We start from the raw sequence: 15,335 nt of genomic DNA, 5'->3' as shown, positions 1-15,335 counted from the left end.
GGCTCCAAATCTCTGATTTAGGAAGATTTCACCCTGAGCCTGGGCCCTGCTGGTTGCAACATCTTCTTCCTCTGGAAACATTTAGTGCAAATAGAGAAGATGAAGAACTTGCATTTGGGATTGCCTGGAGACACAAACTCAGAAAGGAAACGACTCAGTTTGGAATTTTGCACCTCATTCTGCAGTCAGCAGCAAAACCCTGTCAGATGCAGGGCACAGATGTTGCTGTGCTTGGTATCAGCTGCAGAACTGCACCAAACGTGGCTCAAAAAGAAAAATCCAAATGAGTTTGGGTTCCAGGCGCTTTCAGAATTCTCTCTTTCCTGACAGGAAGGTGATCTGAAACAGATGCACACTGCAATACAAATCCTATTGTCCACAGCACAGCCCAAAGGTGTATCCCAGCTCCATATTCCCACAGGGGTGGAAATCTTCAGAAGATGAGATTTCCAAACACTTCAGAGCAATTCTTCCACTACAAAGTCTTTTGGGTTTGTCTCTGATATACAAGATAAAAAATTAAAGGTGCTGTGAGCCAGGCAGCTGCTGGACAGGTTTAGTTGGGGTGGCTCATCCTGCCCAGCCCCAGAGGTTGTGTCTGAGGGAGGGCAGGGGCTGAGCTGCACGAACAGCAGCAAGTTCTGCCCCTGGCAGTGCTGGGGGTGCAAAAAGGGCAGTTGGCAGATCACAGAATACCAAAATAGTTTGGTTTTTAAGGAATCCTAAAGTTCATTCCCTTCCCGCCATGGGCAGGGACACCTTCCACTATCCCAGGCTGCTCCAAGCCCTTTCTAGCCTGGCCATGGACATTCCCAGGGATGGAAGATGAATATCAGTGCCAGGATGAAGCAGCAGATACAGCCCAGCACACTCTGTCTGCTCCTTGTTGAGGGGTCCCCCAGCACCCCCAGCCACTGTGACCATCGCCAGCCTTGTGCCATCTGAGGTTCTGTGCTGAGTGTGCTCATCTGGTGTGTCAATGAGAGGAGCAGGAATTTATATCCCTGGTTTTAAACCCTGCTAATTTAGCAGACCTTATCCTGGTTCCTAAGCATTAACCCAGGTGGAGATCAGCCAGCACTGTGCTGCAGCCCATGGGAAGCAGGAAAAGGTAATTTGGCCAAGAGCTGTTTGCTCAGCCCTAAGTGCTTTGTTCTGCTCCATCTGCTCCACAAACACTGAGCAAAGGACACAGGAACAGTCAGGAGTGCAGTTCAGCCCCTGTGAGCCTGTTTAGGCACTGGAGTGATGCAGAGCTCACATGGGGAGGGAGATTAATCAGGGGAAGGAAGGCCAGTGCTCTGGAGGAGATCCAGACTCATAATCTCAACCCTCAGACAGCAGTAACTCCAAAATCATCTGTGTCTACAGAGATATCCTCACCCTGGAAGTGTCCAAGGCCAGATTGGACGGGGCTTGAAGCAAGATGGGACAGTGGAAGGTGTCCCTGCCATGGCAGGGCAGAACTGGATGAGTTTAAAGCCTTTTCCAACCCAAACCATTGTGGGATTCTGTAACAGATGTGAATTCTACAATAGCAGCAAGGGGTTGAACAGTTTAGCAGCCGTTTCTAATCCTTGGTAGGATTTTGGGATGGGATTTTTCACCCTGGGTTGAAATGAAAATTGGCGACTTGTGTGATGGGGTGAACAGCTCAGTGTCACTGGAGCAAGCCAGGAGAATTAATTAAAGCCAGGAGAATTAAACCCAGGGCATTGAGAGGAAGAAAATCCAAGCAAGCCTGAGCGGACTCAAACAGAGGAGCTGCAAATGCCAGATGCCAACCCAGCCACAAAGGCCAACTGCAGGCACCCAAAGAGCTGCAGCAGATGGGCTGGTGGAGCTGCAGCAGATGGGCTGGTGGAGCTGGGAGTGCTCTGGACACAGCCAGGCAGCACCTGGCAAAGAGAAACAAACCCCCTCCTGAGACATTGATGCCTCAGGTTTTTGTATTTTTCAGATTCTGGGCTGCTTTAGTGTGTGGGTCTGGGCTTTGTATTAGGGGATGGTGAGCTCTGTGCACAGAGTAGGGAGGCAAAACAATTCCTGCTCTAGCTGGGGACCAAGGACAAATGATCCAAATCTCAGCACCAAGAGCACAAACAATGTGGGCTGAAGAGAGAAAAACAAGGATGGGACTGCATGGGATGGAGCTGTAATTGGACAATTAACTGCAATATGTAAATGGAGCAGAACTTATCAAAGTGAGAGACTCCGTGACCGGTTGAGCATTTTGTGACCATTTGGGTTCATCTTGGGTTCATCTTGTAACCATTTGGGTTCATCTTGGGTGTAGCCCTGGCTGGGCTCTTGTGCTGCCCAAGGTGGATGCATTGAGGAGATCCTTTTAATAAATCCCTGTTTTATTCTTTAGCTCTGTCTGGTCTCAGTTTTAGCTCAGCCTTCACAAGGCATCAGGATCCTCATTGCTGCTCTGGCAGCTCCAGGGAGGCTGAGCAGGGCACTCAGCATCCCTTGTGCCCACACAGAGCCAGCACCAGCTGTGCTGCCAGGTTTGGGCTGAAAGTGCCACGGTTCAGCTGCAAACCACCTAAGTTTTGCCTGAGTCCTGCAAAGAGACAGGAGCAGTAGTTGGTTGGTGTGAAGTTGTTTATTGCATGAATACACCAGCCTCGAAGGAGAGGGGTTCAGATTATTAAAGTCTGGGCTAAAAAAACCTAAAAGTTTTCTGCCCTGGAGTCCTGATGTCCTGAGCAGAAGCAGCAGAATCCACTACCACCTTTTTTTCTATTTTTTTTACCCAACACAGAGGGATTTTATTCATAAATCATCCATTCAGCTAAAAACATGATTCTACAACATTCTTCTTACAGCTATCTGAGCTTAATTCCAATGTGAGAAAGCAGTGTCTGTTCTTACCCAAAATCTGCACAAATGGTTCTATCTGTTCATTCAAATGGTTCTATCTGTTCATTCAAATTGTTCTGTCTGTTCATTCACATGGTTCTATCTGTTCCATCTAAAAATGCAGGCAATGTTCTGAAATGTTTTTGTTATGTCTGGAGCGAAGTTAATTTTGTGCAACATTACTGAACTTTAGGGCTTTTACTGGCTACCACAGCCTCTTAAGGCACCCGGCTGAGAAAAATTATTCCAAGGGAACTTCAGGTGAGATGTGTGAAAAATGGCCAGATAATGTTGCCTTTCAGGCTTATGTATTAGATTTTGCTTGTTGTTAGTGATTATAAATATTTAGAAATAGTAGCAGTTAAAAATACAATATATGATATAATAGGATATATGATATAATATGATGTAATGTAAATATAATATAATATGACATAATGTAAATATAATATAATATGATGTAATGTTAATATAATATAATATAATATAATATAATATAATATAATATAATATAATATAATATAATATAATATAATATAATGAAATTTCAGCTCAAGTGTGCACTGTGTTGCCCACAGAAATAGTAGTGTAATGAATATAATATCTATGTATTGCTTATGGAAATAATAGTGTGATGAGAGTATTGTATATAGACCTTAGCAAAATAAAAGATTTAAAATAAAAGATTTTTGTGAAACTAAAACCAGTGTAAGGCCATCCACTGTCCAAGTGATAACTGTGACACAAAGCAGAGCACTGGAGGACAATTAGAGAATACCAAGTTAAATTTGAGGACAATTAGAGAAAACCATGGTTAATTTAAGGAGAACACACTAAATCCTTATCAGAGGATGTGAAACAGCAGCATGGAGACACAAGAAAAAATAAAATATATTGACCTAACACCCTGGACATCATGCAGTGTGAAGAAGTCAAACAGAGGAGTTCCCAAAACATCAGAAAATTCACAAGAATGTTTGAAATTCAAACAATAATTCATGAAACACATGAATCTGCATGTGATGTTATAAAGGTAACACTGTCTGTATGGACCTGTGTGTTCTCTGGCTGCTGGAAATTGATTTGTAGAAAATTTTTGAAACTTGTTCCATTTCTCTCTCGATAAAGTCTGTCTCATCCCATGGCATTTCTAAGCCAGCATTTCTTATCTCAGTGTTTGCACACAGATGAACACTGTGTCAGCCTTCTGTCAGGTTTGGAGAATTTTCTACAAATCCATTTCCCACATTTCCCCCTCTCTCTTGAACAGAAAAAACTTCTTTGATGGTTTAAAAATAGAATTAAAGTTTTTAAAATACCTCTCAGTTGGGGTCAGAAAAGGATATAATTCAACACTGGATTTTTGTCTCTTATTGTATCCATTATTAAACTTTTAAAAAATTCTTTATTTTAATAACTTGTGTCCCATGCCCAGGTGTAGATAAAAGTGACAAATCATTTTTTGCAGCCTCAGCTGGGCTCACCTGGGCTCCTGCAGCCCAATTTTCCCCCTGTTTCCACACTGCAGGTGTTTTCAGGAAAATCTTGTGCCAGGTAAGGATCTGTATCTGATGATGTGCAAGAAAGAAACTCCAACTGAAAGAATGATTTTTCTAATTTAATAGAAATAACCAACCAAAATGGGTTCCAAACAATGCTTTAAACTGAGCTAATACAACTTCTACAGCACATTCCAGAGCACTTAACAAGAAATATTTACAGGCAGCTAAAGTATTAAATAACCAGGGAAAGAAAAATTTGATTTTAATTACACACCAGCAAAAAAACACAAGAACAGAACAATTTGAAACAATAACTTTAAAAAAAACAAAAGTTAAATAGGATGATTCAGATAATACAATATCACAGAAACAGCTCTTGGGGTTTTTTTGAAGAATCATATTAAAAGATGAGGCAAGTTTATTATGTGCAAAATGAGCCAACTCCAGTACTGGAAGCAGGAAATAATTGAAGAATCAAAGAATGCCATGATTGAACCCTTCCAGGAGGATGCTTACACGTGAAACAAGCTTTGCACTGCACAGATCTGTACAGGATTATTTACACATGTCCTGGTGCTCTGACCTGAAATTCCCCCAGTGCAGGTGAGCACAGGAGTGCAGGGAGCTCACTCCAGACTGAATCCTGCCAAAGTCCAGCTTACAAAACATTCCAGTGCCTCTCTTTGTAGAAATCCCATCAATTCTAAATTCTATTCTAAATTCTATTCTAAATTCTATTCCAGCTGTGATTTCACCCAACAGAAAAGGCCCAACCTGCATTTCACCCATCTCACAGTCCACTTATAATAGATTCCCAAATTAACTGCAGTTTTGAAAAGCTGCTTCAATCCTGATGCATCAGAAAGCAGCAAAAAGGATCCCCATAAGCCAAGTGGAAGTAGATGGAAGAGTTACTGCACACACATTTTGAGAAGACAAAATAAATCACCATACCCAAAGATACAATCCATACGTGCCATCTGTGTAAACTGTGGCATTTACATTTTTATTTTAAAAAAGTACCTCCATTATTTGCTCAAACAGCTACTTCTTAAAAAAATATGGAACTTTCCCCAACTTTTTAAAATAAAATGCCACACTCTATATTGTCAGGAACTGCTGCAGACTTTGTTTTTAAAAGCTAGGCTTGGTGATTTGCATACAAACTTCCCTATAAAATCATTATCCTAAGGAGAGGATTCCTGTCATGCTGACAGGCAAACGACAAAGCAGTTTTATTGCTTTTTTCTGAGGAAGAGAGTGAGAAAACCAAGGAAAAGCCAACTGGGAAAAGCCAATTCCCAGTACACCACACAAACAGATTTAAAATACTGCTGCAATAACCTAAGCTATTCCATGTCAGCCAAAACCAGGTGATAAACCAGAAATTTGGGCTCATTTTAGGGACCTTTCCAGTCACTTGAGATGTTTGATCCAGCATGAAGAGTGTCACAGTGACATCCCCCACTGAGGAACAACCTCTCCACACTGAACTGAGCATTTTTGTTTGCACAAGTTGGAGAAATCCCCTTTTTATCAATTACAGCTCTGCCTTATTGTGCTCTAGGCCACTTCATTCCAGGGCACAGCAAAATAAAAGCCCTGAGCCCATTGAGCTGTTGAATTTCCCCTCATCACCAGGAATCCATGGCAGGACAGCTGCTCACACTGGGCACTTTGCACTCTCATTTCAAACTGCCTTTTCCTTCTTTGGATTCACTTAAAACTTGAGGGACAACAAAAATTCTCAGCCAAAACGGAGACATAAATTTTTGGGAGTATTTTAAATGAGGGCAGAGTTGCACCAAGTGTCAGATTCCTCCTGCCACCCCAATTTTACAGATTTCCTGATGTAATCTGCGCTCTGATTTCCCACTCACACACTGCACACCCAGAGCTGGCATGGAGAAGATGCCCAGAGAATTAATGTGGCTCATTAATACAAACCCACTAATGAGTTACACCAAAAATTATTCCCACTGAGCAAACCCTTCCCAGTTCTGTGATGAACACCCAGCCTACAGGACCAGGGAAGGGATTAGCAGAGTTTATCTTTGAAATAATTTCTAATAGAACTTTGCTGCTTTCAAAACAATCACTGAATTGCTGCTTTGGGAGTTCAAAAATGAAGGGGAAGAAGAAGAAGAAGGAGGAGGAGAGAATGTTTTGTTTTCCTTGTATAAAGGAAACACTTGAGATTCCTTGCACACATTCAAAATTCCACATAATCCTGCTGAGCACTGGGGATGGGTGGGAGGAGCAGCTCTGGAGGGTGCAAGGGAAGAGCTCAGGCCCAGCAAGGCCCAGCCCCCAGCTGCACTCCTGGCGTGCAGAAGATGCTGAGCATGAGCTGGCCAAGTTCTCCACCTGCAGTGAAGTGTTGGAGAGGCCACCTCAAAGGAAAGGCTGTCCCAGAACACTGGGAACTGCTCTGGGCTCCGGGTGGGGAGCAGAGCTCCTGCAGCAGCCAGGGGGACACTGAGTTTCTCTGGAGGGTTTGGGGTCCTTCCCACTGTGCTCCATTTGGGATCCCCTGAACTCCATCTGGGCTCCATCTGGGATCTCCCTGTGCTCTGCTGGGATGTCCTGAGCTCTGCTGGGATTCCTTGGGCTGCACCTGGGATCCCCTGGGCTGTACCTAGGATCCCCTAAATTCTGCTGGGATCCCCTGAACTCCATATGGGATCCCCTGGGCTGCACCTGGGATCTCCCTGTCCTATTATAGGATCCCTTGAGCTCCACTGGGATACCCTGGGCTCCATCTGAGATCCCCCTGTCCTGTGCTGAGCTCCCCTGAGCTCTGCTGGGATCCCTTGGGCTGCACCTGGGATGCCCTGAACTCTGCTGGGATCCCCTGAACTCCATCTGGGAGCCCCTGGGATCCCCCTGTCCTATGACAGGATCCCTTGAGCTCTGCTGGGATCCCCTGGGTTCCATCTGGGATCCCCCTGTGCTCTGCTGGGATGTCCTGAGCTCTTCTGGGATCCCCTGGGATGCACCTGGGATCCCCTGAACTCCATATGGGATCCCCTGAACTCCATATGGGATCCCCTGGGATGCACCTGGGATCCCCCTGTCCTATGACAGGATCCCTTGAGCTCCACTGGGATCCCCCTGTGCTCTGCTGGGATGTCCTGAGCTCTGCTGGGATTCTTTGGGATGCACCTGGGATCCCCTGAACTCCATATGGGATCCCCTTAACTCCAGCTGGGATCCCCCTGTCCTATAACAGGATCCCTTGAGCTCTGCTGGGATCCCCCTGTCCTATGCTGGGAATTCCTGAACTCCATCTGGGGATCCCCTGAACTCTGCTGGAATCCTCTGAACTCCATCTGGGATGCCCCTGTCCTATGCTGGGATCCCCTGAGCTCTGCTGGGATGCCCCTGTCCTATGCTGGGAACTCCTGAACTCCATCTGGGGATCCCCTGAACTCTGCTGGGACCCCCTGACTCCATCTGGGGATCCCCTGAACTCCACCTGGGATGCCCCTGTCCTATGCTGGGATCCCCTGAGCTCTGCTGGGACCCCCTGACTCCATCTGGGATCCCCCATGCCCACCCCACACTCTGGCTCATCCCCAGCTGCTGCCCAGGGAAAAGCTCAAAAGGTGAGGCCTGAAGGTACCAAAGTGCCACAAAAAAACCAGGAGGCCCGAGTGAAGAGAGCTCACAGAATCTTATTTTCATGATAATTTTAATAATATTCCTTTTGCAAAATGAAGCTGAGAAACTAGAAATGCATAAATAGGCAATACACAGAGCCATGAAATGATCCCTTGTCACTACCAGTGTCCTATTCACACATCAGCTTTTCCACAGGCAAAGTTGTTGCTCTTTGTCAATTTAATATGTTGAAGTGGAATTCCTTTTCCTTTCACATACAAACTGGTAAAAAATAAACTTAAAACAGCACTGTTCATGTCTAAGAAATTTAAAAAAACAACCAGTTTGAGTTTGAAGTGTAACATTTGAGTGAAGAAGTGAGCTGGAAGTTAGAAAACCTTCAGTCCCCTCATTTATTGCAAGAGGGAGAATCCCAAGGTACACAGACCTGGTTCTTACAAAAGAAACCAAATCTGCAGTGATTTGCATAAAAACTGCTGAGAGCATTTCTCCATTTGATATTGTGCTAAAATATTTCTCTTTACCATGATGGTAAAGCGTGGACAATGCCTCAGGAATTGTTGTGCTGAGCACACCAAACCCCCAGGATCTCCCACAGAATTGCTGGATCCACACAAACCATGGCAAACTCAGAGTCTGCCATCATGAGCTCATTGGTTCCACGAATTCTTCAACTTCCTTTAACAAGATCAATCTGAAGGCCAGAAATTGTATTTATTTCTAGGACTGACTTGTGTCAGCAAAGAAAACAACTCCTGGAGCTGTAACTCCTTGTGATTCCATGATTTCTAACCAGGAATGCTGGGATGGAGGCAATGCAAGGGAAGGCACTGCAGAGGTGCCCCAGGGGTTACTGAGGAATTGGGAAATTGTTCTGTTCTCACTTTTTGACCAAAAACCACTCAAGGCCAAACCCTGTGCAAGTGCTTTGTTCAATGGATGGACAGGCAACCCAAACTCAGACTGATTCCAATCTTCCTGCACATTTCCCTCACAAGCTGCTTCTGAAGAAAGTTCTGAGAAGTACTCTAAGAAAAATAAGACAGAACCTCAAAATGAATGCAATGTTAGAAATAGCATATATTACAAATCTTTTCTTGATAGGAACAATCAATAAGAATACATATTAGCTTAAAAACAGTTCAGCAAATGTTGCTGACCTGCAAGAAATCTCAATTCACTATTTACAAATAAGACAAAGTGAATACAGGAAATTTTACACATTTGGTAGTTAATAGGTTATTGTTTGCCGAGTGGTCTATTAGAAACTGATATTTAGGAAGACTGGAAAAACACCCCAACCAGTTATTACCTCTTCAGTCTATATTTTAAGTACAGAAAAGTAGAGAATGAACACTGGAGAGAACATTCTGCCTCGTCAGGGGGTCAGGGACAGATGACAACGCTGAGACTTCTGCCATGGATGCCATTAAAATGTTCTGGGTACAGGAGTTTAATAAATACACCTTGTCCTACTCAGAGGGGTTGGAGCCACCAGCTTAGCCTTTCATCTGCCTCCCATTCCTGCACTCGCCCATTCAGAACAGTTTAATGATTTTTCTTTCTTCTTCCTTTCGCTATACATGAAATGGAGTAAAGAAAGCAAAAATGTCAACACTTGGATGGACACAGAAGATCAGTTATTCACAGTCCTGCTTCAATGAGATGATCAAAGCAACGACCAACACACACTTGGGTGGACACAGAGGGGATTTCAGGAGCTCTGCTCACAGTTTACACTGCAGTGGAATGCAAGACACAGTCACTGAGTGGGTCCAGTCCTGCAGGTCGTGTCACTACAGGCTTATCTGTACATGGAACATCTCCTATCAAATCTGCTTCTCTTCAACATTCCTCCACCTCTGTCTGTGAGACCAGCATGAGTGTGTCCCCTCCAGCAGGAAAAGAAAGAATATAGCAAGTAATCAAGGAAAAAAAAAAATACAAACCACCAAAAATTTACAATACAGGTTTTTTTCCCCTTTTGATGCGAATGTTTTTCTGTACAAGTGTTTTTTGTTATCTAATACTGTTTTAAAAAGCTATCAGCTTCTGCAAGATGGCCACTGTAGGCATGATAATATTTCAGGAACACTTAAATAACAGTTTTTACAATAAATTTTAGGTCCATATCATTAGATTACTTTATATGCACTGGTCTCTCATCTGATTTTAGGCGTTTTCTACGTGGTTGTATAAAATCTTCATCGGAGTCCTCAGTTATTTCACCATCATCCTCTTCCTGCTCAAATTCAGGCAAAGGCTGGAAGGTCCTGTCTGAGTAGATCTCTGTAAGTTTATCTTCAAAGTACAATGCAACTGCCTTCCCTGCCTGTGCTACTTCTGAATCAGCCTGTGGATGAAAGAAGACAGGAATATTCACCTGTTGGAAATGCACATCCCTTCACCAAGTGTGCATGGTCTGAAACGCTTACCTTCAAATTAATCTCTTGTGTTTCTGCATAAACTTGAACAACTTTCATCATCTAAAAAGGATACCAGAGTCAAAAAAAATGAAATTATAATCCTTTCTAAAAGTTACGAGATCGCACAGGATTGGATGACTAAAGTCAGCCATAACAACGAGACAGTTTGTTATGGTTTGTTAGCTTTAGTTCCCAAACTTAGGCAGCAGGTTTAAAACAGTCTTAGGTGCTAAATAAACCTTCAACAGAACACACAACTTTTGTACAAGTGGCTCCCAGCCATTTTCCACTCATCACTGCTTTCCTCACAATAAACTGGAAATGCCTGGGCATGATTGTGGGGAATTCTCCTTGAAGGGAGGAGCTCCAGGAGATTTCCTGGCAATTACCCCACTGGGATTTCTGCTTTGGAAAAGCTTTTGGCTTAGAGGCACTCGACATGATGCTGCTGTGAGAGGTCAGAGTGACCCAACTTTTGCCATGAGCCAGGCAAGCTGAAACACATTTATTTTTCTTTTTTAAAAAAAGTTAAAAAATCACCACATCCTTCAGTCCTTCCTCCCTTGTTGTACTCTGGTCTCTAAGAGCTGCAGCATGTTTTCCTCTAGAGTGGATGCTTCATTAATTCCCCTGATTGAGAAGTTCACATAATTAAATTACCTCATGAACCTCCTCTAATGCAGGGACATAAAGGAGTCAGGGCTGTCAAAATCCCAAATGCTTGTGAGCAGTTCCAGCATCACATCATTGACCCTGATTTTTCCTAGGGAGGTTTTAATTGCAGCTTTGTGCAGTTCCTTCAGTTTCCTTCTGCACAGGGCCACAAATGCAGCCCAAACACTGCGAGTCCAGGTTACATTTTGCAGAGAAATAAGAAATATTGGCTACATTTTGCAGAGAAATAAGAAATACTGGCTGCTTTCTGCATTTTAAGTCAGAATAAAGCCATTCCCTGTGATGCCTTTTGTCATTCTTGCTTTAAAGCATCTCAAAAATTGGGAACCCCCTTAGCTCCTACTCAGTTTCAGCCCAATATCACCTTTTTTTAATTTATATTCAGATTATTTTCCCATTGCTCAGTAACATTCAGGTCATTTATCTCCCCAAGTCACATTTCAGGTGTAAGGGATATTTCATTATGAGATGGGATCATTGCAAAATTTGTAAAAAATATGACCCCATACCCAAATTATTCACTGAAAACTGATTTTTGTGAGAGCCCAACCACTAAGGGGTTCAAGCAGGAAGGTTAATAAGAGCCATAAGGGCCACAAAGCTTTGTTGGATTCATTTACGTGAGGTACTAAAACCAGAATAACTTCAGAAAGGCAGATTTCTCCCCAGTAGAGGAAGTTTCTCAGTGGATTATCCACTGTTCCATGAGTGTAAACCAATTACCTGGGCAGCTTGAGACATTTTTAAAGACTCTTTGGTTGTCTTTATGGCACTTCCTAAGCACTTCTACAATCAATCTGCTGCACAGCAACCAGGTCACCCTGCTCCTCATTCACAGAGACCACTGAATGCATTTCAATAGTTCCCTCTGCTCTCCCAATTTCATTAAAAATGAGAAGTTACTCTGCAATTGCCTTGAGTTTGGTTTGATTTTCAAGTATCTGATTCAGCATCTGCTCCAAAAGCAGAAGTTACAGCTGGAAGCAGAGCTTTTCATGGGAGAAGCTGCACAACCAGGTTGAAATAAATTTTCATGTAAAGGACAGATGGTGCTCAGATTGGAAGTTAACATACTTCATTAAACCTTTCACAGTTCTTGAAGATCAGCCGCACGTCGGCCACGAAGTCCTCGGGGGTCTGGTAGTGTTGGGAATGTTTCTTCTGCAGTTTCTTCTTCACCGTGGATAAATCCATGGGTTTCTTTATGATTTTATAATAGTTTGGTATCTGGAAAAAACCAACAGTGATTTAGCACTGAATGGCTGCAGAGCTCACAGCTGAATTTCCACACTGAAGGTGTCAATCCCTTATCTGGTTTCAGGCACGTTCAGTGAAGTAGAACAATTTTTCTTTCCTCAAACTGAACTTTTAGAAGTTATTTATAAGAGTATGGAGTGACAGGACAAGGGGGATTGGTTTTAAATTGAAGGGGGGTAGATTTAGATTGGATATTGGGGTAAAATCCTTCCCTGTGAGGGTTCTGAGGCCCTGGCACAGCTGTGGCTGCCCCTGATCCCTGGCAGTGCCCAAGGCTGGGCTGGGCAGGGCTGGGAGCACCCTGGGACAGTGGAAGGGTCCCTGCCATGGCAGGGGAGGGATTGGAAGAGCTTTAAGGTCCTTTCCAACCCAAACCACTCTGGGATTCTCTCTAACCTTCAGTGTCTCTCACAGCACCACAAAGCTTTTCATTACTTACTGATTTTACAGCTGAAGACACAAGAGTCAAAGCAGTTTATTCCCTCCTCTCCTTCACAAATTTGTCCAAAAAGCCCTCCTAAAACATTTTGAGTTTCATGGGTAGCCTGAGACAACTTGTTCCAATTCAATAACTGCTAATTGCAAGTATTTTTTAAATATCTGGGTTTGAGACTGGCAGTGAAGCATCTGCCTGGAGCAGCTCCAGAATCAGCTGCTCTCCCTCTCAGCCCCACGAAATGCTGGATGGCTGCCAGAACTTTCAGACTGATCCCAAATCCAGCTCCAGACTCTCATTTCTGTTACCCCACACAGAATTCCCCAGGGATTTGCAGGACACTCACCGAGGCTGGGACTGGCTCCTGGAACTCAATGCTCAGCTCGTGGCAGTACAGGTAAAGCAGGAGGCGTTCGCATTTCTGAGAAAGAAACAAACAGGGGCAGATTAATATTCTTCATTTATCTCTAGCCCAGAAATTCATACATCCATACTTTAAACAGGCTTAACAGGCTTCTAATTTAACAGCATAGTAGAAAATTTAAATGTAACCCCCTCAACTTAATTAGAAATGATAAAGTTCTTAGGGCAGAGTTGAGAGGCAGAACCCCATTCACTTTTCACAAATTTCCTCTTTGTTTTCTCCTTCCTAACCAAAAGTTTAGGGCTGAAGACAAGCATGGAGAGACATGCTAATATACTGCAAATTTTAATATAAAATACCAACTACAACCACTTTTACTGCTTTTGTCCAATGACAACCACATGTAACAGGAAAGGACTGAGCTGCAGACTTTTCCCCACAAGACAAAACTGAACAATCTGAAAGCAGAGCCAGTGTTTCTATAAAATACCTGTTGAAATATTTTTCCTTGCTTTGCTTGTAATTCCTTTAGAGGAATTTGATTTGATGATACTCCTAACACTACACAGAGGCTGATTAATAAAGCTCAAAATAATTGTGATTGTCAAAATCATTAAAATTCCCCAAGAATGCACCTGAACACTCCCCGCACCTCTCACAGAATGCACTTAACACACCAAGCTCCCAGAAATATTTTATGGAGATGACACCAATGCCGAATGCAAAGGACTTTTAATCAAGTGCATGTTCAATGATGCATTTAAATACAGAATCTGTGTTCATGCTGGATTTTAGCTCCTCAGTGATTACAGTCCCACGGCACTGGGGCACTCCCACAGTCACCAACACCTGGAGATGTGGCCACAGCAGGAAAAATCACATTTGGGTTCTTTTGCAAAGCCTTAACAACATTTAATTTGCTTCAGCCAAAGGAAAACCATCTCCAATCAGTGAGGGGGAGCTGATGTGAGAGAGCTTTTTCCTGGGAAGCAGATTCCTGCAGGTCTGACACCCACCCTTTGGTCCACAGGACTCAGGCCTTGTGCTGTCTTGCCCTTCTTGCTGTGCTGGGAATTGTCACAATCATATTCCACTTCAGGTTTGCTCAGGTCTCTGCAGAATGTACAGATCCACTCTCCACTAAAGAGAAAACCACAATTATTGCACACATCCAGGGATAAATTCTCATCAGGGACGACTACAAATAGTTTTAATTCACTCTTAAAGATTCACATTCTACTGCAGTGAAGACTTGGATACCCAAAGCCAAGGATTGACCCTTAATGCTCACAATAATTCTGCCAGTCAAGGCCATTTTTCCTGCCCTCATATGATGCTTTAACACTTTATAAAGTATTAACTTTACAGTACACCCTTCTCACCTTGCCTTAAAATCAACTTTACACACCAGAATCGCATTGTGGGATTTTACACAAACAGATAAACAGAACAGGATTTTGTTATCAGATAAACACTGATCAGCTGTGGGGATCTCTAGCAGGTCAGAGAAATGTTGGAAAGTCTCTTTTCCCAGCCTGGTGCTTGAAGAAAGAGTCAGAGCCCTTAATTTCTCAGTCTCAATGTTGTTTATTGTGTTTTATCTATAAAATTCTCTCTCCTGTCCAGCCAAGGTGTGCTCAGCAAGACAGTCTGAGGCACTCTGCCTGTCCCCGGGGCAGTGTTATCTTTTTATACTAAAAACTACAGGTACAATATTTACAATTACTTCCCAATACCTATCACCTGTGTTAGACAGTGAGCTTCTACTCTAAACCAATCCAAAAGTGCCACCATCACAGCAGAAGATGGAGGCCAAGAAGAAGGAGAAAGGCTGGACATGCCCAGATCCCTCCATCTTGCCTCCTGAATTCCCATTCTAAAAACCCCAAAATCTACTTTTTCACCTTGTGATAACTTCACTATTATTCTACTTAATTTGTCATGGCTTGCAGATCTTCATCTAAGGTTGGTAATTTGCTCCATGGGTCATAACCAAACCCACAGGGGCATTTTGGGCTCAGGACTTGTGAGATCCCTGGCAGGGCTCTTGGCTGCTCAGGACAGCCAGAGGGATGTGCTGGCTCCTGACAATCAGCTACACATAAATAACTCAGGCAAGGCCTTGGAAATATCATATTTTTGTAGTAGAAGGACATGATATTGTTGTAGTATAAGAAACCACT

General features: G+C 43.3%; 1 protein-coding gene across 4 annotated transcripts in view; it reads right to left on the bottom strand.

Annotated features, from left to right (window-relative positions):
• Window positions 1-4,465: 4,465 nt before the first annotated feature.
• TRIM33 (tripartite motif containing 33) overlaps window positions 4,466-15,335 on the bottom strand; it is a 55,340-nt gene continuing 44,470 nt past the window's right edge. The window contains exons 16-21 of one of the 4 annotated variants that reach the window (XR_012577090.1): window positions 14,169-14,292; window positions 13,135-13,209; window positions 12,170-12,322; window positions 10,430-10,480; window positions 7,536-10,347; window positions 4,466-7,328 (exon numbers count right to left, since the gene is read on the bottom strand). Coding sequence is in view for 2 of the 4 variants with exons in the window: in XM_074527957.1 (XP_074384058.1) it covers window positions 10,135-10,347; window positions 10,430-10,480; window positions 12,170-12,322; window positions 13,135-13,209; window positions 14,169-14,292 (616 nt within the window). In the remaining 2 variants the exon portion in view is untranslated. Of the gene's footprint in view, window positions 10,348-10,429; window positions 10,481-12,169; window positions 12,323-13,134; window positions 13,210-14,168; window positions 14,293-15,335 lie in introns of all 4 variants that reach the window. The other 3 variants (XR_012577089.1, XM_074527957.1, XM_074527958.1) reach the window with 3 other exon arrangements.

This window comes from Zonotrichia albicollis, chromosome 28, assembly GCF_047830755.1.
Source record: "Zonotrichia albicollis isolate bZonAlb1 chromosome 28, bZonAlb1.hap1, whole genome shotgun sequence".
Lineage (NCBI taxonomy): Eukaryota > Metazoa > Chordata > Aves > Passeriformes > Passerellidae > Zonotrichia > Zonotrichia albicollis.
The sequence above is the reverse complement of the archived record's forward strand: the minus strand, read 5'-3'. Positions and strand labels throughout refer to the sequence as shown.